Here is a 23,543-nt window from a genome sequence, read left to right as displayed (position 1 = left end):
GACTTTTCTGGACCCCTCTTCCCAACAGCTAAAGGTCCAGAAGCTTCTGCTCATGCATGATGGTCTACTTTATGCATGGTCTTTGCTCTACTCATAGAGAACATGCTAAGGCGAAGGGTGCTTGTTTAATAAAGTTAGATCAAAGCTGAATACATTTTTACAAAAACACGTAATGAGGGTATTTTACATAACATAACTGAATGTAATAGCATAGTATTACAACATTACTGTGAGATTTTTTCATATTTTTCTCTCATGCGACCAAAATTCAACAGTGAGTGCCACTAGGCTATGTGCTTTGATTGAAACGGAATACAGGTAGGCTATACTACAGTTTGTTAACACAATCTGCAGTGTTTATAATTCAAAATAGAGTTCTGTGCGGTACTGATTTCTTCATACTGCTCCCGCAGATTTTCATACTACACCTGCCACTCTAGCTGGCTTTTTGTCTGATTTCCACCTGCTTCCGCAAGAACTGGTTCCGAACCCAACTCCAGTACCACAAATGTTATTTAAAAAAAACAGTGCTGCACCTGCTTGGCAGCCATGGTCACAGAAATTTTGCGCCTTATAGGTAATATCAGAATTTGCAAAAATAACCTAAGAAATAGGTTAAATTACCAGAGATTCTCACGTGACCTATTATATTAGGCTAACGTAACAGTATTGCTGGGCTATATTAGCCAATAGGCTAGACATAGTTTGAAGAGAGCGGAGTTGGAGCGAGAGCGGACTCTTGCACGTTCTATCTTTCCTACCTTTGTAGGAGCGGGACGATATATGGCGATCAATATTTATTTCCAGGCAATGTAGTAAACTATAGCCCTTATCATATTTAGGAAATTAATGTCCTTGAAAAGATAACTGCCCCGTGCTTCTTCACCCATGCATGTAACCTACTCTATTTAATTGATACCAAATCCACACCTGATCTCACACACCCAACTAGGAGAGGCGAGGTAGGCTACTGAACTTGAGCAGCAAGAATGATGAGACCTGGACACTTGCACTTTCTCTTGAGCTACATTTTGAATATAGGGTGTAGCTTACCTTTTAGGAGCCGGACAATTTGCAGGCAGAGAAATAAATGGCGCCAATCTAGCTCGCAATGGTATGCCCATGTTGCGCCTTTTCCTTTTCAATTATGATATTTTTTTGGATTGCACCTCGACTCACGTCGGTTAAGTGCCCGCCACTTATTTCCATTGTCAATATTTATTTACAGACGCTAGTAGCCTAAACTAAATATCAAATAAAATGCTATTGGTCACATACACATATTTGGCAGATGCTATTGCGGGTGTATCGAAATGCTTGTGTTCCTATTCCAATAGTGCAGTAGTATCTAACAATACACAAACAAAGTAAAAGTAATGGAATTAAGAAATATATAAATATTAGGACGAGCCATGTCAGAAAGGCATTGACTAAAATACAGTAGGATAGAATACAGTATATACATTGAGATTGAGTAAAGGAGTATGTAAACATTATGAAAGTGACAAGTGTTCTATTATTAAAGTGGCCAGTGATTCCATGTCTATGTATATAGGGAAGCAGCCTCTAAGATGCAGGGTTGAGTAGCTGGGTTGTAGCCGGCAGTGGTGAATAAAGTACCAAATTGTCATACTTGAGTAAAAGTAAAGATACCTTAATAGAAAATGAAAGTTACCCAGTAAAATATTACTTGAGTAAAAGTCTAAAATTATTTGGTTTTAAATATACTTAAGTATCAAAAGTACATGTAATTGCTAAACTATACTAATAATTTCAAATTCCTTATATTAAGCAAAGCAGCTGGCCACATTTTCTAGTTTTTTATTCATTTACGGTTAGCCAGAGGCCTTGTAGGCATCTCGAAAAGGCAAGTATCAGTGGTCTAGTGTTTTTCCTAAGCGAGTACTACGGTCAATGTGTTGATAGAACTTTGGTAGCGTTTTCCTCAAATTTGCTTTGCTAAAATCCCCAGCTACAATAAATGAGACCTCAAGATATGTGGTTTCCAGTTTGCATAAAGTCCAGTCAAGTTCCTTGATGGACGCCGTGGTATCGGTTTGAGGGGGAATATACACGGCTGTGACTATAACCAAAGATAATTATCTTGGGAGGTAATACAGTTGGCGTTTCATTGTGAGGTATTCTAGGTCGGTTAACAAAATTACTTGAGTTTCTGTACGTTATCACAATCACACCAGGAGCAGTTAATCATGAAACATACACCCCACCTTTCTTCTTCACGGAGAGTTCTTTATTCCTGTCTGCGCGATGAACTGAAAACCCAGCTGGCTGTATGAACAAGGACAGTATATCCCGAGAGCCATCATTCCGTGAAATAGAGGATGTTTGTCACGACTTCCACCGAAGGTGGCTCCTCTCCCTGTTCAGGCGGTGCTCGGCGGTCGTCGTCGCCGGCCTACTAGCTGCCACCGAACCATTTTTCCTTTTCATTTGTTTCTGTCTGTTTTGTTTACACCTGTGTCCTATTAGTTGATTTCGGTGGGTTTATTAACCACTCCTGCCTGCTAGTCTTTGTGTGGGATTGGTTCCTGTGGTTACTTTGTTAGGGGTGCGTGTCTGCACCACGGGGTTTTCTTTCTCACGGCAGTTGTACCGTTTTGGTATGTGTTTAGGAGTAGAGGTTTCTCCTCCATGTGTAGAGTTTATTTCACTGTGTGTGGCGACCTCGTTTGGGCTTGTTTCCCCCCCATGTTGTTGTTGAGTTGGGACTTCTGAATAAATAATTGTGCCACTGGGACTTCCTTGCTCTCCTGCTCCTGATTCCTGCACCTCCCTCCTTCTAGGAGGCACGTAACAATGTTACAGTCCCTGATGTCTCTCTGGAAGGAGATCCTCCCCCTGAGCTCATCTACTTTATTGTCCAGAGACGGAATATTAGCGAGTAATATACTCGGGAGCGGTGGATGGTGTGCCCGCCTCCTGAGTCGGACTGATGTCCACTACGAATAACTCTGCTCCGCCGGCACCGTCTTGGAACAGCCTCTGGGATAAGTTAAATTGCCCTTGGGGGTACGAACAAAGGATCCAATTTGGGAAAGTCGTATTCCTGGTAGTAATGCTGGTGAGTTAGAGCTGCTCTGATATCCAAAAGTTATTTCTGGCGGCATGTAATAACACAAAAACATTCTAGGCTAATAATGTAAGAAATAACATTCAAAAAACCGAAATACCGCAAAGTTGCTTAGGAGCTAGAAGCAGAGCTGCCATTTCTGTTGGCGCCATCTTGCCATTTCAACCATAGCCTAATCATGTTTAAGTTCATTTCTTTGTAAAGATAACTGCCACTTGATTCTTTGAGTATGCATAGGTAGGCTGTCATTGTAAACAAGAATTTGTTCTTAACTCACTTGCCTAGTTAAATAAAAGGTTACATACAAATAAATAAATAAAATAGGCTATAGCCTATAGAAAAGGAAAGGTAGACTAGAACTTGAAGCAGTGAATGCTGAGAGTGTGTGAATAATGTGACAAAGATGTGCTTTTAATACAATAAGTAGACGAATGCATACAAAGCAGAAAGACAACCATTTCCAAATAATCTGTGGGGAATAAAATGTATCCCAAAATTGTCTGTCTGGTTGAGAGAATGCCAAGAGTGTGCAAAGCTGTCATCAATGGGTGGCTACTTTGAAGAATCTCAAATCTAAAATATATTTAGATTTGTTTAACACTTTTTTGTTTACGACATGATTCCATATGTGTTATTTCATAGTTTTGACATCTTCATTATTATTCTTACAATGTAGAAAATAAAGAAAAACACTTAGATTAGGTGTGTCCAAACTTTTGACTAGTACTGTATATCTCAAGAAGTTCTAAACGCATCCCCATTAAAATGAGATAAAATGGTTGGTATGCAGATGCTGAATGGACCTTTCACCGCTAAAACTTTAAGATTTATCATTCACATTTTACAGTAGAAATTTTAAGAGAGGTTCTCTTAAAGAAGAGCAGAGACTGTGTAAAGTAGAGAATCCGACACATGCACAGAAGCTTCGGGAACTGTAGCTTTTGGGAAAAGGGGTCCAGAAAAATCCAATCTGCAGCTTCTGCTGTCTTTTTACGTATGCAATAATTACATTTAAAAAGCAGACTAAAAATGATGTCAGTATTCCGATCAGCTTTGTAATTGTAAAATAGTTAGGCCTATGTGTTCATTGAAAGTCTTTGAAAGATAAAAGTGGGGGAAATGGTGTTCATTATAAAATAGGTGGTTCGAGTCCTGGATGCTGATTGGCTGACAGCCGTGGTATACACGGCCATATACCATGGGTAAAACAAAACAGTTATTTTAATTGCTCTAATTACGTTGGTAACTAGTTTATAATAGCAATAAGTCACCTCAGGGGTTTGTGGTATATGGCCAATATACCACAATATATAAACAATATATGGTCAATATACCACGTCTAATGGCTGTATCCAGGCACTCCATGTTGCGTCTTGCAAGAACAGGCCTTAGCTGTGGTATATTGGCCATGTACCACACCCCCTCGGGCCGTATTGCTTAATTATAAACTGGGTGGTTTGAGTCCTGAATGCTGATTGGCTGATAGCCGTGGTATATCAGACCATATAGCACGGGTATGACAAAACATTTTATTTTTACTACTCTAATTACATTGGTAAACAATAAGGCACCTCGTGGGTTTGTGGTATATGGCCAATATACCACACCCTCTCGGGCCTTATTGCTTAATTATGTCACAGTTTTATGTTATTTCAAATACATTATTTCAACTTAGAACATAGGCTTACTGTTGCCTACAATAATCATGGGAGGAAATGTTCAGTCAAAATATGATTTGAATGCAGAATAATTGCAGATAATTGGTGTGAGTCAACTCAACCTACCCACCCGCATCAACGATCTTCTTAATTCACTGTGTGACTGGTTGCCACACTCACCAGGAACGTTCAATACGAATCTCTTCCTAGGAATCCCATTCCGTGTTTTCCTGCGCGCCATTATTAAGCGCTATCTAGCGCATAGGAAGAATTTGGCTAAATTAAATAACAGGACATAATAAGAAATCGGCGAAAATAAGGGTACAGGGGGATAACGTTTGGCATTATTTTGAATAGTCAGAATATGAGAAGACACCTCGGATGGAGTTATTTCAGCCGCATTTCTGTGCTGCATATGAGGTGTCTTTCATTGGCGATGCTGCGTCCACGGACCGTTATATTTTAGGCTGACTGGTTGTGTAGCAGTCTACTCGTGCAATACACCGCTCAAAACATCTCACAATTATTTTTCCTACACCTGGAGGATCAAAACTGCACAGAGAATGCTTAAACATGGGATAGGCCTATGCGTTTTATGTGGTCAGTATTTATCTGCTACGATTTTGAAGATCCGCGGTCAGAGACAGACAGCGGCTCAGTACGCAGTCCTTCTCAATCGCGTCATAGCCCACTTCTGCTGAATGCAAAGAAAGACAGACTTGAGACTCTTTAAATATTTAAGGATATGGACTCTTCAAAACTGAAGATATGCTAGTCTCTTTGTCTAACATATTCTATGCATGATCTTCTATCAATACATTTTAAACAGAGAAGTCACGGATGAGAGCCCATGACCAGGCTCCAAAATTACCCCGAACGAGGACGCAGCCCTACAATTGCTCCAATGCGAAATGGTAGGTGGTTAAAGATTATTAGTGAAATGTTGTAATTAGTCTACGTTATGTTACAAAATGAGCAATCGAAATATGTTTCAGCTTTGTTTCTCTGTCCAGCAGATAATAACCTATCCTATCAATGCGCACACAGAGTTCAATTTGACCATAGCAATTATCTACTGTTGATTTGCAGCACCAGCTTCTCCAGGTGGAATGTCGTCTACGGTATATATATATTTTGAAAATGCGTTCATAAACACAAATCTACATTGAACCTTATTGCGCATCACAAAGAGGAGGACTCCTGAATTTGTCCTGATTCATTCCAAAAACACTGCTATTTGGATCCCGGACATCAACAACTTTAATGGCTTTTGTGTTCAGACGATGGAGAGTGTTATTGGTGCTGAACGTGATTGCGGTTGCGGGGTTCATGACGCTTTGGACCAAGTGCACCCACAACCGAGTGACAAAAACCATCGGTCAGGACGATGTGAAAAGACAATCACGCTCTAACGGCACGGCTCAAGGTTTGAGCATCAGTCATGAAGTATTACTAAAGAGACTCGGGTCATTGGAGGACGTGGTCTACAGACAGCTTAATGGTAGGCTCATTGGTTATTTTTTATTTGCTGTCACTCAAAATCTACCATTGCTGTTATTTACATAGTCTGCAGCTCAGGATCCATCCAAAATGGCACTCTATAATTAGTGTACTACTACTTTTGACCAGGGCCCACAGGGTAGTGCACTATATAGGGAATAGGGTGCCATTTGGGACATAAGTTTAGTATACAGCTACCTGCTTTGTTAAAAGTAAATCATTTTCAAAACAACTAAGCAAACGTATTATAGCATAGTGACCTTTTCTTGACTGTGAACTACAGGTCTGTCCAAGTCCCTGGGGCTGATTGAGGGTTTCGGGGGGCGAGGTAAAGGGGGCCTCCCCGCCACCCTAGCCACAAAAGAGGAGGACGACGCAAAAGTACTGAGGGAAAAGTATGGATACAACGCTTACCTCAGCCAAAAGATATCACTGGATCGGTCCATACCAGACTACCGGCCCAGCAAGTAAGTTTTAGGCACCCTATAGTGCATCCCTATAGTGCACTCTATTCCTTATATAGTACAGCATTACTTTTGACCAGGGTCGCCCTTACTGTAGCTCAGTTGACAACAGTGTTTCAGTACAATAGACCCACTACAATTTTCATGTGCTTTTATGTTTTTCCAAAGACCAATCCAAGCATTAGTGTGTGTGTGTGTGCACTTCGTATTATTTAATACCCATATCTAGATCTCAGCCATATCTTGGGCTCATGCTCTAATCAAAACTGATAAGCATGATAGTGTATACTTTGCTGTCTTAGTTGTTTCGCTGCTACTGGGTTGTTGCCATGGTCGGAGAGACTAATGATTAAAGCTATGTCAGCAGATGTTTTTGTTTTGGCACCACTTAGCTTTGTGGTTAAAAATACAATATTCTTAAAACCATCTATTAATATCTCTGTAGCCTAATCCATCTTTCTTTGTTGTGCTTTTTTGTGGTCTAATTTGTTATGAAGTTGCAGTCAAATGCGCCAATTGACACATGCACACACTCTGGACACTCACTCACTCACTCACTCACACACACACACACACACACACACACACACACACACACACACACACACACACACACACACACACACACACACACACACACACACACACACACACACACACACACACACACACACAAAGTTAAATGTAATTGCTAAAATATAATTAAGTATCAAAAGTAAAAGTATTAATCATTTCAAATTTCTTATATTAAGCAAACCAGACGGCACCATTTTCTTGTTTTTAAAATTTACGGATAGCCAGGGGCACACTCCAACACTTAGACAGAATTTACAAATGAAGCATTTGTGTTTAGTGAGTCCGCTAGATCAGAGGCATTAGGGATGACAAGGGTTGTTCTCTTGATAAGTGTGTGCATTGGACCCTGTCCTGCTAAGCATTCAAAATGGACTGAGTACTTTTGAATGTCATGGAAAATGTAGTGAAGTAAAACAAAAAGTTGTCAAAACTATAAACAGTATAGTAAAGTACATATATATAAAAATACAACTTAAAACTTGTAACGTTCATCCTCTTCTTCTGACGAGGAGTAAGAGAGGTCGGACCAATGTGCAGCGTTGTAAGTGTCCATAACGATACTTTATTTACATGAACACTAAACTACAAAATAACCACGTGAAATACCGAAACAAACGAAACAGTCCCATGTGGCACAAACACTGACACGGAAAATATTCACCCACCACTCAAAAGTGAAACCAGGCTACCTAAGTATGGTTCTCAATCAGGGACAATGATTGACAGCTGCCTCTGATTGAGAACCATACCAGGCCAAACACAGAAATCCCAAAACATAGAAAAAGGAACATAGACAACCCACCCAACTCACACCCTGACCATACTAAAACAAAGACATAACAAAAGAACTAAGGTCAGAACGTGACAAAACTTTTTCGGGATCGGTGTCCCGTCCACTGGACAGTTGAGCTAATGTAGGATAATGCGATTAGCATGAGGTTGTAAGTAACAAGAACAATTCCCAGGACATAGACATATCTTATATTGGCGAAAGCTTAAATTCTTGTTAATCTGACTGCACTGTCTAATGTACAGTAGCTATTACAGTGAAAGAATGCCATGCTATTGTTTGAGGAGAGCGCACAATTTTTGACATGAAAAGTTTTTAATAAGCAAATTAGGCACATTTAGGCAGTCTTGATACAACATTTGGAACAGAAATGCAATGGTTCATTGGATCAGTCTAAAACTTTGCACATACACTGCTGCCATTTAGTGGTCAAAATCTAAATTGCACCTGGGCTGACATAATACATTATGGCCTTTCTCTTAAATTTCAAAGATGATGGTACAAAAGACATACAAGAGAATGGTTGTTTTTTTCTTTGTATTATCTTTTACCAGATCTATTGTGTTACATTCTCCTACATTCCTTTCACATTTCCACAAACTTCCAAGTGTTTCCATTCAAATGGTAAACACTCCAAAACAAAAGTCTCTTTGAACTATTAGGATGTAGCCAGCCACAGATTCCTCACTCCCTCTCATCAAGGCTGGCTCTCGTTATAACGAATGCTACAATAAAAATAGGCCTCTTATCTCTCTCTCCCACAGTGCACCCACTGTGAGCCTAGGGAGAGGGGGGGTGTGGGTAAGTTTTTTGAAAAATGTGATTCTGGGGAACAGGAAGAGGCACATGGTTCTCATTTTCAATTGCAAAACAAAAATGTGTGAGCTCATCAGCAGGGATCATAATGTATAGAAGAGACTTGGAGAAGAAGAATCTTGCGTGATGGTAATGAACTTGGAAACCTACATTAGAATGTTGGGTAGTACCAAAAGGGCGGGCTACATTATATTATATACATATTATATAGGGCTACTTAAGACATTAGCTTTATATAAGAGGGTTCAAGTACCGTATTACTGAACATTGAATGATGGACTCACCGTTTGCCTTTATCTGTTATATATACGGATGTATTAGTGCTTGATGTAATTAGTGATGATAGCTAATGATGTGTGTGTGTGTGTCTCTCTCTCTGTGTGTGCGTGTGTTTCTGCATATGTCTTTGTGTGTGAGTGTGTGTGTGTGTGGTCTCCAGGTGTAAAAAGGCGAGCTTTCCCAGGGATCTTCCAAACATCTCCCTTATCTTTATCTTTGTCAATGAGGCGTTGTCAGTAATCCTCCGCTCGGTCCACTCAGCTGTCAATCACACACCGGCTCACCTCCTCAAAGAGATCATCTTGGTGGACGACTACAGCGATGATGGTGAGGAGAAATATACATGCACGCACTCACATTTTGGTGAAGAAATGGTATAAGAACATACACACATCCACACATCCAATATACACTACCGTTCAAAAGTTTGGGGTCACTTAGAAATGTCCTTGTTTTTGAAAGAAAAGCATTTTTTTGTCCGTTAAAATAACATAATATTGACATAACATAACATTGATCAGAAATTCAGTGTAGATATTGTTCATGTTGCAAATAACTATTGTAGCTGGAAATGGCAGATGTTTTATTTTTTAAATAGACGCACAGAGGCCTATTATCAGCAACCATCATGTCACGGTTGTCATAAGAACAGGACCAAGGCGCAGCGGATATTGAGTTCCACATATTTATTTCAAAAGTGAAACATAAGCCAAAACAATAAATCCAATAGACGAAGTTACTCCGTGGTGCACAAACACAAAATAATATCCCACAAACACAGGTGGGAAAAATATCTACTTAAATATGATCCCCAGTTAGAGACGATTATCAGCTGCCTCTAATTGGGAATCATACAGAATACTAACATAGAAAATATAAACTAGAACACAACATAGAAATTATAAGCTAGAATGCCCCCTAGTCACGCCCTGACCTACTACACAATAGAGGAACAAGGGCTCTCTATGGTCAGGGCGTAACAGTACCCCCCCCAAAGGTGCGGACTCCGGCCGCAAAACCTGAAACCAAATGGGGGGGAGGTTAGGGGGGTGACTAGTGTCGGTGGCGGCTCCGGTGCGGGTCGTAGCCCCCCCCCCAGACCCCGGATCCGACCATGGCACCGGAGCTGAGGAAGGCTCTGGCCATAGAGCTGGACTGGACACCGTGCCTGGGCTAGGCACCGGCGCAGAGGAAGGCTCCTGCCATGGAGCTGGACTGGACACCGTGCCTGGACTGGGCACCGGCGCAAAGGAAGGCTCCTGCCCTGGATCTGGATTGGACGCCTTGCCTGGAAGCGCCGGACCGTGGACCGTCGCTGGAGGTTCCGGACTGGGGGCCGTCGCAGGAGGTTCCGGACTGGGGACCCCGCCGGAAGCTCTGGACTGGGGACCATCGCAGGAGGTTCCGGACTGGGGACCGTCGCCGGAAGCTCTGGACTGGGGACCGTCACCGGTAGCTCTGGACTGTGAAGGCGCACTGGAGGCCTAGTGCGTGGAGCCGGTACAGGTGGCACCGGACTGGTGACACACACTTCAGGGCGAGTGTGAGGAGGAGGCACAGGACGTACCGGACTGGGAAGGTGCACTGGAGGCCTGATGCGTGGAGCCGGCACAGGTGGCACAGGACTGGTGACACGCACTTCAGGGCGAGTGTGAGGAGGAGGCACAGGACGTACCGGACTGGGAAGGTGCACTGGAGGCCTGATGCGTGGGGCCGGTACAGGTGGCACCGGACTGGTGACACGCACTTCAGGGCGAGTGCGAGGAGCAGGCACAGGACTTACCGGACTGGGGAGGCACACTGGAGGCCTAGTGCTTGGAGCCGGTACAGGTGGCACCGGACTGGTGACATGCACTTCAGGGCGAGTGCGAGAAGCTGACACAGGACATACCGGACTGGTGTCACGCTCTTCAGCACACCTATATTGCAGATTTCTCATCGCTACCACCTCTCTCTGGAATCTTTCATCAAATTCCTCCTCCGACTCCCAAACAGGCTCTGGCAGGCTCTCTCTCTGCTGCTCGACTGCCAGCTCCATGTGCCCCCCCCCAAAAAAAATCTTGGGGTTTCTGTGGCTGTGGTCCCCAGTGTCGTTGCTGTCCTTCTATGCTCCTTGGCGACATCCGCTAAGGACGGGTCTCGTGTCCTCTCATGTCCTCCCATGTCCAAAACATCCTTACCTCATTTTCACGCTGCTTAGTCCTTTGTTGGTGGGATATTCTGTCATGGTTGTCAGAACGGGACCAAGGCGCAGCGGATATTGAGTTCCACATATTTATTCAAAAAGTGAAACATAAGCCAAAACAATAAATCAAATAAACTAACAACAGAACGTGACTACGTGGTGCACATGCACAAACACAAAGTAATAGCCCACAAACACAGGTGGGAAAAGTATCTACTTAAATATGATCCCCAATTAGAGACAACGATTACCAGCTGCCTCTAATTGGGAATCATACAAAACACTAACATAGAAAATATAAACTACAATGCCCCCTAGTCACGCCCTGACCTACTACAACATAGAGAAACAAGGGTTCTCTATGTTCAGTGCGTGACACATCACTCCTGTGTTCCAATGGCACGTTGTGTTAGGTAATCCAAGTTTATAATTTTGAAAGTCTAGTTGATCATTAGAAAACCCTTTTGCAATTATGTTAGCACAGCTGAAAACGTTTGTCCTGATTAAAGAAGCAGTAAAACTGTCCTTCTTTAGACTAGTTGAGTATCTGGAGCATTAGCATTTGTGGGTTTGATTACAGGCTCAAAATGTCCAGAAACAAATAACTTTCTTTGAAACTCGTCAGCCTATTCTTGTTCTGAGAACTGAAGGCTATGTGAGAAACTGGAAATCTCGTACAACGCTGTGTACTACTCCCTTCACAGAACAGCGCAAACTGGCCCTAACCAGAATAGAAAGAGGAGTGGGAGGCCCCGGTGCACAACTGAGCAAGAGGACAAATACATTAGAGTGTCTAGTTTGAGAAACAGATGCCTCACAAGTCCTCAACTGGCAGCTTCTTTAAATAGTACCCGCAAAACACCACGTCTCAATGTCAACAGTGAAGTGGCGACTCCGGGATGCTTTGGACATTTCTAAGTGACCCCAAACTTTTGAACAGTAGTGTACATTGATACATATTCATATGATGTACAATTTGTTTATGCATTTAATGTAGTGATATTATAAATGATATTATATTCTATGCTTTATAAAGACATCCTTGTCCAACATGCTGTTTTGCTGCACGGACAGAACAGTCAAATCAAGGCAAGAGAACATGTCTGTTTGACAACATCCATCCAGGGAGGGGGACAGGAAGGGAGGAGAGGGACAGTTGTGAAGAAAGTAAGCAATGGGCAGAGAGAGAGGTGGTTAGAGAGAGGAATACAGAGACAATGAAAGGTGCATATAGAAATGAAGAGGGAGAGATGTGGGTAGAAGGAGAGAGTGAATGGGTGGAAGAGAATTTAGTACAAAGTCAGGGGCAGAGAGGGAAAGAGAAAAAGGAGATATAGACTGGTCAATTTCCCCAATGTTCCTGGCACGGCGGGATGGCATAGGGCCAGCAATCCATCATGGAGGGGGAAAAAGAAGCTATTGCAGTGGTTGAGATGGAGAGGCATGCAAATAAATAACACACACCCTCTTACTGTCTGCATAACTCTTCTCCACTCAGCCACACATCCACTGCACACCCGCCTGCACATTTAGAAGGGTGCAATTGTGGCCTGCAATTCGGGGGATTCCTGCATGTGGGCATTCCTGCATCTGCAGGTACCCCTTTTTATACTTCTATTTGTAAATGTTTAAGCTAGGACATGCGGGAGGCAACCGTAACTTGCTAGCCTTACACCGGTAGACAGTGTCCTTCGCCCCCACCTGTCGGGCACTGTTTTCCCACAGTTCAGTTAACAACGGCGAGGGCAGGTGTTCGGCAGATGGGAGCAAAGAACAATGTGTGCTAGCTTAGCCAGCTAGTCCGGCACACAGCAGGCGGGAGGCGGGCGTGACACTGTGTGCTAGCTAACTAGCAAGATAGCATGCAGTGTCACTAACTCACAAGCTAGCTAGTTAGCTAGCATACAGTCCCCCCCATCCTCCCACCTACTGTTCTAGCGGTCGGCGGTGGGATACTCCGGTAGAGTGTCCTTCGACCTCCCTCGGGCACTGTTTTCTCAGCAGGCGGGAGGCTGGGGCGACACCTTGTGCTAGCTAGCTAGCAAGCTAGCATACAGTGTTTCTAACAAGCTAGCTAGTTAGGGCTCCCGCCTGTCGGGCACTGTTTTCCCGCAGTTCTGTTAATGACAGTGAGGGCAGGTGTTCGGCAGGTGGGAGCAAAGGACACTGTCTACAGGTGTCACTCCAGCTATCTAGCACGGAGGACTCCGGGAGATGATGTGGGTGAAAAGACTCAGATAATACTTTTATTTCCCTTTTGACCCACATTCAAAGTGTTAAGGGCATGAAGATGTCGTGCTGGCTCATGCAGGAACCAATGGCCTGCTGAGCACATCCACCAGTGTTTCTGTGAGAGGAGTGGGGTTCTGAGAGTGTGTTCAGGTGGGATAAACTGATCAGTTGTGCGAGAGAAAAAAGATAGAACAGAAGCCATAGTTCAGGAAACATCCAACTCCCCCTGGTGTTGTTGTGAGACTGTTAGAAAGCGCTGGGGCCCATGAAAACAGATGAATTTCCTCTCTCTCTCTCTCGCTCTCTCTCTCTCTCTCTCTCTCTCTCTCTCTCTCTCTCTCTCTCTCTCTCTCTCTGTGTGTGTGTGCTCACATGCACTTGAGTGTTTTTCTGAAAGTGTTTGTGGGTGTGCTTCTGTGTGTGTCTGCATGCATATGTTTGCCTGTGGGTATAGCTTTGCTTAGTTGTATTTGGTTGTGTCCTAGAACAACTGAAAGGGCCATTGGAGGATTATGTAAACAAACGTTACCCAGGCCTGGTGAAAATGGTGAGGAACCAGAAGCGTGAGGGACTGATCCGTGCCCGCATCGAGGGCTGGAAGGCAGCCAGTGGCGAGGTGACTGGATTCTTCGATGCCCACGTTGAGTTCACACCCTCCTGGTGAGTGTATGTGTGGGTTTCAACTTGAACTTTGAGTTGTTGGGATCGATGGTTTAACAAACTTTGACTTAAAGGGTGGATCAGAAGGAATACTTGAATTTAGCAGTTGGTCACGCAGCAATGTGAGATTTTCCAGCTGAAGGAATTGCATACTCCTACTAACCATCTAGCCATCTAGCATACTGTATCTGCATGACCATATTTGTGATGAAAGTCTAAAGAAGTGAATTGCCATAAGATTTTATGAAATGACGGTTTTAAAAGTATACCTAGTATTCAAGTACTGTCACAGGGTTGGTATGTTCTTTATGTACACACTAGAGTTGACCAGGGCCCACAGATAAACAGAAGAACTAACCACTACACAGGGAGCTGCTTCTCCCTATGGAGTTGCAACCCTTTGAGTCGACTCAAAAATAAGAACTTATAAACCTAACTCAGAAGAACTAGGGGGACTGACTTGGAGGCATAGGGAGGAAGAGGGGAGGGAGAAGAGAGAAGATCTTAAGAAACCTCCAACCCCATCTAGCAATCTCTCTATGTCAGGGCTGAGCCGGTTCTGACCAGAATCAAAGAGGACCACAAGAGGATCATCCTGCCCTCCATCGATAACATCAAGCATGAGACGTTTGAGCTGGAGCGCTACGAGAACTCTGGCCATGGCTACAATTGGGAGCTGTGGTGCATGTACATCAACCCCCCCAAACAGTGGTGGGATGACGGGGACACCTCCGCACCCATTAGGTAGGCTACAAACACACTGACACGCATATGCACACAGGAACAGGCATGCGTACACACACACACAGCAAACGCATATGCACACACACACAGGCACACACACGGGCACACCTGCACGCGCACACACACAACTAAATAAACACTTGCATTTAAAGAGCCCAATTGACAAAATGAGGAAAACAGAATCCCCTCTTTCCCCCCGCAGAACTCCTGCAATGATTGGTTGCTCCTTTGTGGTGAACCGGGACTACTTTGGGCACCTGGGGCTGCTGGACTCTGGCATGGACGTCTACGGAGGAGAGAACATCGAACTGGGGATCAAGGTTTGTGTGGCACCCATTTTTCTGTGAAGGCTGAGCATAATTGGGCCCTGGTCAAAAGTAGTGTACTATAAAGGGAATATGGTGCCATTTGGGATGCAATCATTGTATGTTAGGGTGGCGAGAGGCAGGTGACTAGTGTGTGAATAGTGTATTCTGTATTTGTTGTGTGTCTTGTCCTATTTCAGCAAGTACGCAATTGTGGTTCTCTGAGTAGAGCAAAGCATTGCCTTCTTATTCGTGTTAGTCCTGCAGAAGGCAATGCTTAGCTCTTGGGGCGGCAGTGTAGCCTAGTGGTTAGAGCATTGGACTAGTAACCGAAAGGTTGCAAGTTCAAATCCCCGAGCTGACAAGGTACAAAATCTGTCGTTCTGCCCTTGAACAGGCAGTTAACCCACTGTTCCTAGGCCGTCATTGAAAATAAGAATTTGTTCTTAACTGACTTGCCTAGTAAAATAAAGGTAAAAAAAAAATGTTCTCATAATATTTTCTCCACCAACATGCACTACCAGGTGTGGCTGTGTGGGGGCAGTATGGAGGTGCTGCCCTGCTCCAGGGTGGCTCACATTGCCAGGATGAAGAAGCCCTACCACAGCAACATAGCCTCCAGCACGCGGCGTAATGCCCTGCGCGTGGCCGAGGTCTGGATGGACCAGTTTAAGTCGCATGTCTACCTGGCTTGGAACATCCCAATGGAGGTGAGTTGCCCCTAAATACTGATTTAATTTAATACTGATATGCAAATGTATGTTCAGATGGAACTCTAGGTCAGTCGGATGAAGTTGATCTATGACCAGTTTTGAGTACATAAATTCAGATTATTCCCCTACCTAGATTTTCAGTAGTCTATTAAAATGAATCTATTCATTATCCTAACTACATTATACAGTATATGTACACCATACGTTTCATTGCTAATGTTACATATTTGTAATTGTGACTGTGTCTCAAATAGCACCCCATTCCCCATATAATGCACTACTTTTGACCAGAGCTCTATGAGGTTAGCCTCACGAGCCACCTGGAATTCCGTGCAGCGAACCATTATTGTAAGCTTGCGAGATCAGGATGGCTCGCGAGGCTACATTGGGGTGCCATTTGGAACACAATCTGTAATCAACCACTCCCTGTTCCAGAACCATGGGATAGACTATGGAGACATCTCTCAGAGGGTAGCATTGAGGAAATCTCTGCAATGTAAGAACTTTGAATGGTACCTGGACAACGTCTATCCAGAGATGAGGAGGTACAACAACACCGTCTTTTACGGGGAGGTGAGTCTGACTGATGACAGGGCCTACACAAAGTTTTTCTAAACACTCATCAAACACTCATAAGATGCTTTTAGCAGCCAAGTAGCTTTCTCCATTCATAAACATTTTCCTACCTGTTCTCGCTTTGTCTTTCTCTCTTTTTCTCTCTATCCCCTCCATCCCTCTCTTTCTTTCTCTCTCTCTTTTGCTCTTTCCCTGTAGATTCGTAGTAGCAAAGCGACCCATCTGTGTATGGACCAGGGAGAGAAGGTGAACCACACAGCCACCCTGCACCCCTGTCACGGAATGGGACCCCAGGTAACCTATTATACTAGTAAATGTCCCAAATGGCACCTTATTCCCTACTTAGTTCACTACTTTTGACCAAAAGTAGTGATTTATAGGAAATAGGGTGCTATTTGGGACACATCCTAGGTTCACCGGAGATGCACTGTGCCTGCAAGCTGTGAGAGCAAAATCAGCAGGGAAACGTTTTTATACCATGCATTTTTCTTTTATACCAGAATGTGTTTTTTTTAACCAAATTACATGATGTGGTTCATACACAAACATAGACAAAACGTCAGGAAAACTACCAGAATGTAGCCCTTTGCCCCTGTGACATACAAATGTAGCAGATATCATGACTGGTTCTACAGTCAAAACAGTATCAAAATCACATTATGTTAATGCTTTAGAGTTTTTTTAAGCTCCACTTTGAATGAGAGCAGATATGATATATCACAAATCATTTCAATTAATTTCTAAGAATAGAAACTATTTACCATCCACCACTTACTTAATTTTGTCTCCCTGTGCCTCTCTCCTACCAGTTGGAACACCAAAGAGGGTCAGTTCTTCCTGGGTGCTCTGGCCAGTACAGGGGAGAACACATATAGTTGTTGTTGATAGCCCTTGAACAGCCATTCACAGTAGTGTCTCCCTGTTCCTTTAGTTGGGTCGGTACACCAAGGAGGGACAGTTTTTCCTCGGTGCTCTGGGCAGTACAGGGGAGGAAACACGCTGTCTGATGGACGATCAGGTCTCCAATTTTCCTCAGCTCCTCAACTGTGACAAAGTCTCCAACACCAGGCTGACCACATGGCACTTCTCTCAGGTCAGACTCATGTTGACAGAGTTTTTTATCTTTAACTATGGCTCATTATTTCCAATTAAGTTGCTCTTATACCGTGTTACTTACTTACTTATTTACTTACTTACTCGTCTTCGTTTCCTGTAGTGCATAGAGCCGCAACAAGCCCCTGCCATGCCAGACCCGTGTAGGCTAACCCTGTGTAGTAACACTGTAATATAACCACATTGTAAGGTCCTGTGCAGGCTAACCCTGTGTAGTAACACTGTAATATACTGTAACCACATTGTAAGGTCCTGTGCAGGCTAACCCTGTGTAGTAACACTGTAATAACACCACATTGTATGGTCCTGAAGCAGAAATACAAAATGCTAGAAGCTGCCTGGAGGGGACTGTTGCTGACACAGTGATCAGGGCCTGAATTCATAAAGCATCTCAGGGTAGGAGTGCTGATCTAGGATCAGATCCCCCTTGTCCATTCATTATAATTTAAAAGGCTAAACTATTCCTAGATCAGCACTTTTAGTCTGAGAGTCTTTATGAATACTGTGAGGTCACATGAAGGTAGTAGCCTACTCAATTGAACATTTGATTTCCTCTGTCCTTCAGAATGACTCAATCATCAACAGAGCCACGGGTCGCTGTCTGGAGGTGATACAGGCGAACGCTTACTTCGGACACTCGCTGGTGCTTCAGACCTGCTCTGGACAGAAGTGGAACATCAAAAACACAATGAAGCAGTAGCCACAGCATGATGCAGAATTATTCTTTGACCAAGATAGTGTTATTGTACTGAATTGAATCAGTTGTCATACTGTATTATAAAAATTCTTCAGTTGGTGTTTTCCAAGATTGTCTTCCAATAAACTGCTGGTCTGATGGTTTAAAAAAACATTTGTGTATGCAAATAACTATTACACCACATGGGGTGAATAAGTTGACACCATATTACGAAATCATACAGCCTTTACTGTAACAGATTTATTCAACTTTATTCAATCGATTTCAAAAGACTGTCAGCGGGCTAACCCAGCTGACTAGCATCAGCGGAGGGCACTTCTAGCAGAGCCATGAGAATGCGGCTGGTGTATGAATAGAACAATCACATTGACTATGTGGAGTGTCTGTGAGGGAGTAAAGGAGAAGGCAGCCATTAAAAACACGAGGAGGCAGTCAAGCAGACCATGGCCCGTATTCATAAAGATTCTCAGAGTAGTAGTGCTGATCTAGGATCCTTTTAGCCTATTTAGATCATAACGAAGAAGATTACATGGACTTGATCCCAGATCAGCACTTCTACTTTGAGACGCGTCATGAATACAGGCCCAGGACCAGGGCCTGGCTTCAGATTAGAAGTGCTGATCAAGAAGTGATGACCACGGAGTCACGCCAGCACTGACCCCCTAGATCCCTGGTAAGTGAGCCTGCTGTCCTCAGGTACACACACACCCAACAAGGTCCATACACTCATACTTCCAAGTTAATGACCACACCTAGTCAGGTTAAAGAACAATTAGGCAAGCCTAGGGCCCCTAGACTCAGCGAGTATAGTGTAACAGTGGGCTGTATAATCAGTTCACCTAGTAATTAGGATCAGTTTAGCCTTTTAGATCACAATGAATAAGATTACATGGATGGGGGGGAGCTGATCCTATTCTGAGATGATTTGTAAATATGGGCCCTGATCTATAACTTACAACCAGGTTTACAGAAAAGCTATTTACTGGCTTATACATCCATCTTGTTGTGTTCTCCTACACAACACTAGTCCTATCTGATGGAAGACAATGAGAAAAACAACCTTTACCAAAAAAGAGATGTTTTATTGCATAAATGCTTTCTATTTACTTTTTATTTTTTATTTTTTACAGATTTTAATATTTACATAGACAATATTCAGGCTATTCTTAATATGAACTTAAATCTGGACTAAAAAGCACTTTCAATGGAGATTTTCCATTGATCTTGCTTTTTAGTCCAGCACAAGGCTTAATCTGTGTCCGGGAAACTACCCCTACATGTTTTAATGGTGTGCATGAAAAGTTTACATGTGTACGTGTATGTACTGTATATATATATATATATATATATATATATATATATATGTGTATTTTATGTACAGTGTCCATACAGCACATACAGTGCCTTCGGAAAGTAATCAGAACCCTTGACTTTTTCCTCATTTTGTTACGTTACAGCCTTATTCTAAAATTGATTAAATACATACAAATCCTTAGCAATCTAAACACAATACCCCATAATGACAAAGTGAAAACAGGTTTTTAGAAATGTTTGCAAATGTATTAAAAATAAAAACCGAAATATCTTATTTACATAAGTATTCAGACCCCTTGCTATGAGACTTGAAATTGAGATCAGGTGTACCCCTGTTTACATCGATCATCCTTGAGATGTTTGTACAACTTGATTGGAGTCAACCTGTGGTAAATTCAATTGATTGGATGCGATTTGGAAAGGCACACACCTGTCTATATAAGGTCCCACAGTTGACAGTGCATGTCAGAGAAAAAAAACAAGCCTGGAGGTCGAAGGACTTGTCTGTAGAGCTCTGAGACAGAATTGTGTCGAGGCTCAGATCTGGTGAAGGATACCAAAAAATGTCTGCACGATTGAAGGTCCCCAAGAACACTGTGGCCTCCATCAGTTTGGAACCACCAAGACTCTTCCTAGAGCTGTCCGCACGGTCAAACTGAGCAACCAAGGAAGAAGACCTTGGTCAGGGAGGTGAACAAGAACCTGATGGTCACTCTGACAGAGCTCTAGAGCTCCCCTGTGGAGATAGGAGAACCTTCCAGAAGGACAACCATCTCTGCAGCACTCTCCCAATCAGGCCTTTATGGTAGAGTGGCCAGACGGAAACCACTCCTCTGTAAAAGGCACATGACATCCCGCTTGGAGTTTGCCAAAAGGCACCTAAAGGACTCAGACCATGATAAACAAGATTCTCTGGTCTGATGAAACCAAGATTGAACTCTTTGGCCTGAATGCCAGGCATCATATCTGGAGGAAACCTGGCACCATCCCTACGGTGAAGCATGGTGGTGGCAGCAACATGTTGTGGGGATGTTTTTTAGCGGCAGGGACTGGGAGCCTAGTCAGGATCATGGCAAAGATTAACTGAGCAAAGTACAGAGAGATCCTTAATGAAAACCTTCTCCCGAGCACTCAGGACCTCAGACTGGGGCGAAGGTTCACCTTCCAACAGGACAACGACCCTAAGCACACAGCCAAGACAAAGCAGTAGTGGCCCAGCCAGAGCCCAGACTTGAACCCGATCAAACATCTCTGGAGAGACCTGAAAATAGCTGTGCAGCAACGCTCCCAATCCAACCTGACAGAGCTTGAGAGGAAGTGCAGAGAACAATGGGAGAAACTCCCCAAATACAGGTGTGCCAAGCTTGTAGCTTCAAACCCAAGAAGAATCAAGGCTGTAATCGCTGCCAAAGGTGCTTCAACAAAGTACTGAATAAAGGGTCTGAATAGTTATGTAAATGTGAAATTTTTTCTATTTTTAATAAATGTGCAAAAATGTCTAAAAACCATTTTTTTCTTTGTCATTATGGGGTATTGTGTGTAGATTGATGATGGGGGAAAAAACGATTTAATCAATTTTAGAATAAGGCTGTAACATAACAAAATGTGGAAAAATTCAAGGGGTCTGAATACTTTCTGAAGGCAATTCAACCACCATGCTACTGAAGTGAGACTGTGTTAGTTTTCCAGCCTAATTCACCATCAGTTTAAATGATTAAGAAATGCATTGATTCTGTGAGGGCAGGTACAGCTCCATCACCTGTAACTGTATAATATACCCAGGCTAGAGCCTTTTATGTGGGCTACTATGTATTTATTTCTTCATAAACATAAGGCTCTGACGATACCCTGGTATTACAGTGTATCGTGGGGTTAGGGCAGGGCTGTGTCCCAAATGACTCACGATTCCCTCTATAGTGCAATACTTTGACCAGAGCCCCATGGGCCCTGGTCAATAGTAGTGCGCTACATATTTATTAGGGTACCATTATTGAAGCGGACAAGGGTGACGGCTCAAAACAGCGAAATAAGGAACAAGCTCCAGTTTGACAGAATACATTATATAATGAATGAGGAGAGAATTTGCCATCTATTAGGCTTAAATTGGTGGTCTCAACAATATTAAATCCAGTGCGGCCTACTATATCTGCAAGATGATATTGCACACAAATCAGTGCTTTTACTTTGACATCATAAAACACATATGAAAACTTCACAGAGGAGCCATACAACCAAGCATGATGTTAAAATGAAAGGGGACATTCATTGATCATACTTAAATGCAAACCTCTTCAATGTGATTAGAAAAGAGATTTTCTGCCATGGGAAAGACATACATAATTCCAATAAACACACTAGTATGTACAGTTGACGTCGGAAGTTTACATACACCTTAGCGATATACATTTCTCACAATTCCTGACATTTAATCCTAGTAATCCTATCAACACTTTATTTTAAGAATGTGAAATGTCAGAATAATAGTTGAGAGAATGATTTATTTCAGCTTTTATTTCTTTCATCACATTCCCAGTGGGTCAGACTTTCACATACACTCAATTAGCATTTGGTAGTTTTGCCTTTAAATTGTTTTACTTGGGTCAAACGTTTCGGGTAGCCTTCCACAAGCTTCCCACAATAAGTTGGGTGAATTTTGGCCCATTCCTCCTGACATAGATGGTGTAACTGAGTCAGGTTTGTAGGCCTCCGACACGCGTTTTCAGTTCTGCCCACACATTTTCTATAGGATTGAGGTGGGGGTTTGTAATGGCCACTCCAATACCTTGACTTTGTTGTCCTTAAGCCATTTTGTCACAACTTTGGAAGTATGCTTGGGGTCATTGTCCATTTGGAAGACCCCTTTGCGACCAAGCTTTAACTTGCTGACTGATGTCTTGAGATGTTGCTTCAATATATCCACATCATTTTCCTGCCTCATGACGCAATCTATTTTGTGAAGTGCACCAGTCCCTCCTGCAGCAAAGCACCCCCACAACATGATGCTGCCACCCCCGTGTTTCACGGTTGGGATGGTGTTCTTCGGCTTGCTAGCCTCCGCCTTTTTCCTCTAAACATAACGATGGTCATTAAGGCCAAACAGTTCTATTTATGTTTCATCAGACCAGAGGACATTTCTCCAAAAAGTACAATCTTTGTCTCCATGTGCAGTTGCAAACCGTGGTCTGGCTTTTTTGGCGGTTTTGGAGCAGTGGCTTCTTCCTTGCTGAGTGGCCTTTCAGGTTATGTCAATATAGGACTTGTTTTACTGTGGATATAGATACTGTTGTACCTGTTTCCTCCAGCATCTTCACAAGGTCCTTTGTTGTTGTTCTGGGATTGATTTGCACTTTTCACACCAATTCACACCAAAACACACCAGTTCATCTGTAGGAGACAGAACGTGTCTCCTTCCTCATTGGTATGAAGGCTGCGTGGTCCCATGGTGTTTATATTTGCGTACTATTGTTTGTACAGATGGTACCTTCAGGAGTTTGGAAATTGCTCCCAAGGATGAACCAGACTTGTGGAGAGTTACAATTTTTTCTGAGGTCTGATTTATTTTGTTTTTCCCATGATGTCAAGCAAAGAGGAACTGAGTTTGAATGTAGGCCTTGAAATACATCTACAGGTACACCTCCTATGGACTCAAATTATGCTAATTAGCCTATCAGAAGCTTCTAAAGCCATGACAACATTTTCTGGAATTTTCCAAGCTGTTTAAAGGCACAGTCAACTTAGTGTATGTAAACTTCTGACCCACTGGAATTGTGATACAGTGAATTATAAGTGAAATAATCTGTCTGTAAACAATTGTTGGAAGAATGACTTGT

The 23,543-nt window shown here is 42.9% G+C and overlaps 1 protein-coding gene across 3 annotated transcripts; it reads left to right on the top strand.

Annotated features, from left to right (window-relative positions):
- Positions 1–4,903: 4,903 nt before the first annotated feature.
- Positions 4,904–18,552, top strand: galnt17 (polypeptide N-acetylgalactosaminyltransferase 17). 3 transcript variants are annotated; one of them, XM_020503737.2, is made up of 12 exons: positions 4,904–5,663; positions 5,839–6,250; positions 6,533–6,716; positions 9,335–9,501; positions 14,077–14,251; positions 14,798–14,995; positions 15,198–15,315; positions 15,825–16,010; positions 16,449–16,586; positions 16,788–16,883; positions 17,521–17,682; positions 18,268–18,552. In XM_020503737.2, exons 2-12 carry the CDS (start codon positions 6,013–6,015, stop codon positions 18,400–18,402), a joined length of 1,797 nt encoding a protein of 598 aa, XP_020359326.1. In that variant the 5' UTR covers positions 4,904–5,663; positions 5,839–6,012; the 3' UTR covers positions 18,403–18,552. The 3 variants fall into 3 exon arrangements, with proteins under 3 accessions (XP_020359326.1, XP_031646675.1, XP_031646674.1); XM_031790815.1 differs by having other exon boundaries at positions 4,986–5,663; positions 6,030–6,250; XM_031790814.1 differs by having other exon boundaries at positions 4,986–5,663; positions 5,766–6,250.
- The last annotated feature ends 4,991 nt before the right edge of the window (positions 18,553–23,543 follow it).

Source organism: Oncorhynchus kisutch, linkage group LG15, assembly GCF_002021735.2.
Source record: "Oncorhynchus kisutch isolate 150728-3 linkage group LG15, Okis_V2, whole genome shotgun sequence".
In the NCBI taxonomy this organism is placed as follows: Eukaryota; Metazoa; Chordata; class Actinopteri; order Salmoniformes; family Salmonidae; genus Oncorhynchus; species Oncorhynchus kisutch.
Note: the sequence above shows the minus strand (reverse complement) of the source record. Positions and strands in the feature narration are given on the sequence as shown.

Coding starts and splice junctions, on each gene's coding strand:
- galnt17 (XM_020503737.2), top strand. CDS start 6,013: ATGGCTTTTGTGTTCAGACGATGGAGAGTGTTATTGGTGCTGAACGTG. Junction 14,252..14,797: donor GTTGAGTTCACACCCTCCTG/GTGAGTGTATGT, acceptor TCTCTATGTCAG/GGCTGAGCCGGTTCTGACCA. Junction 14,996..15,197: donor GACACCTCCGCACCCATTAG/GTAGGCTACAAA, acceptor TTCCCCCCGCAG/AACTCCTGCAATGATTGGTT.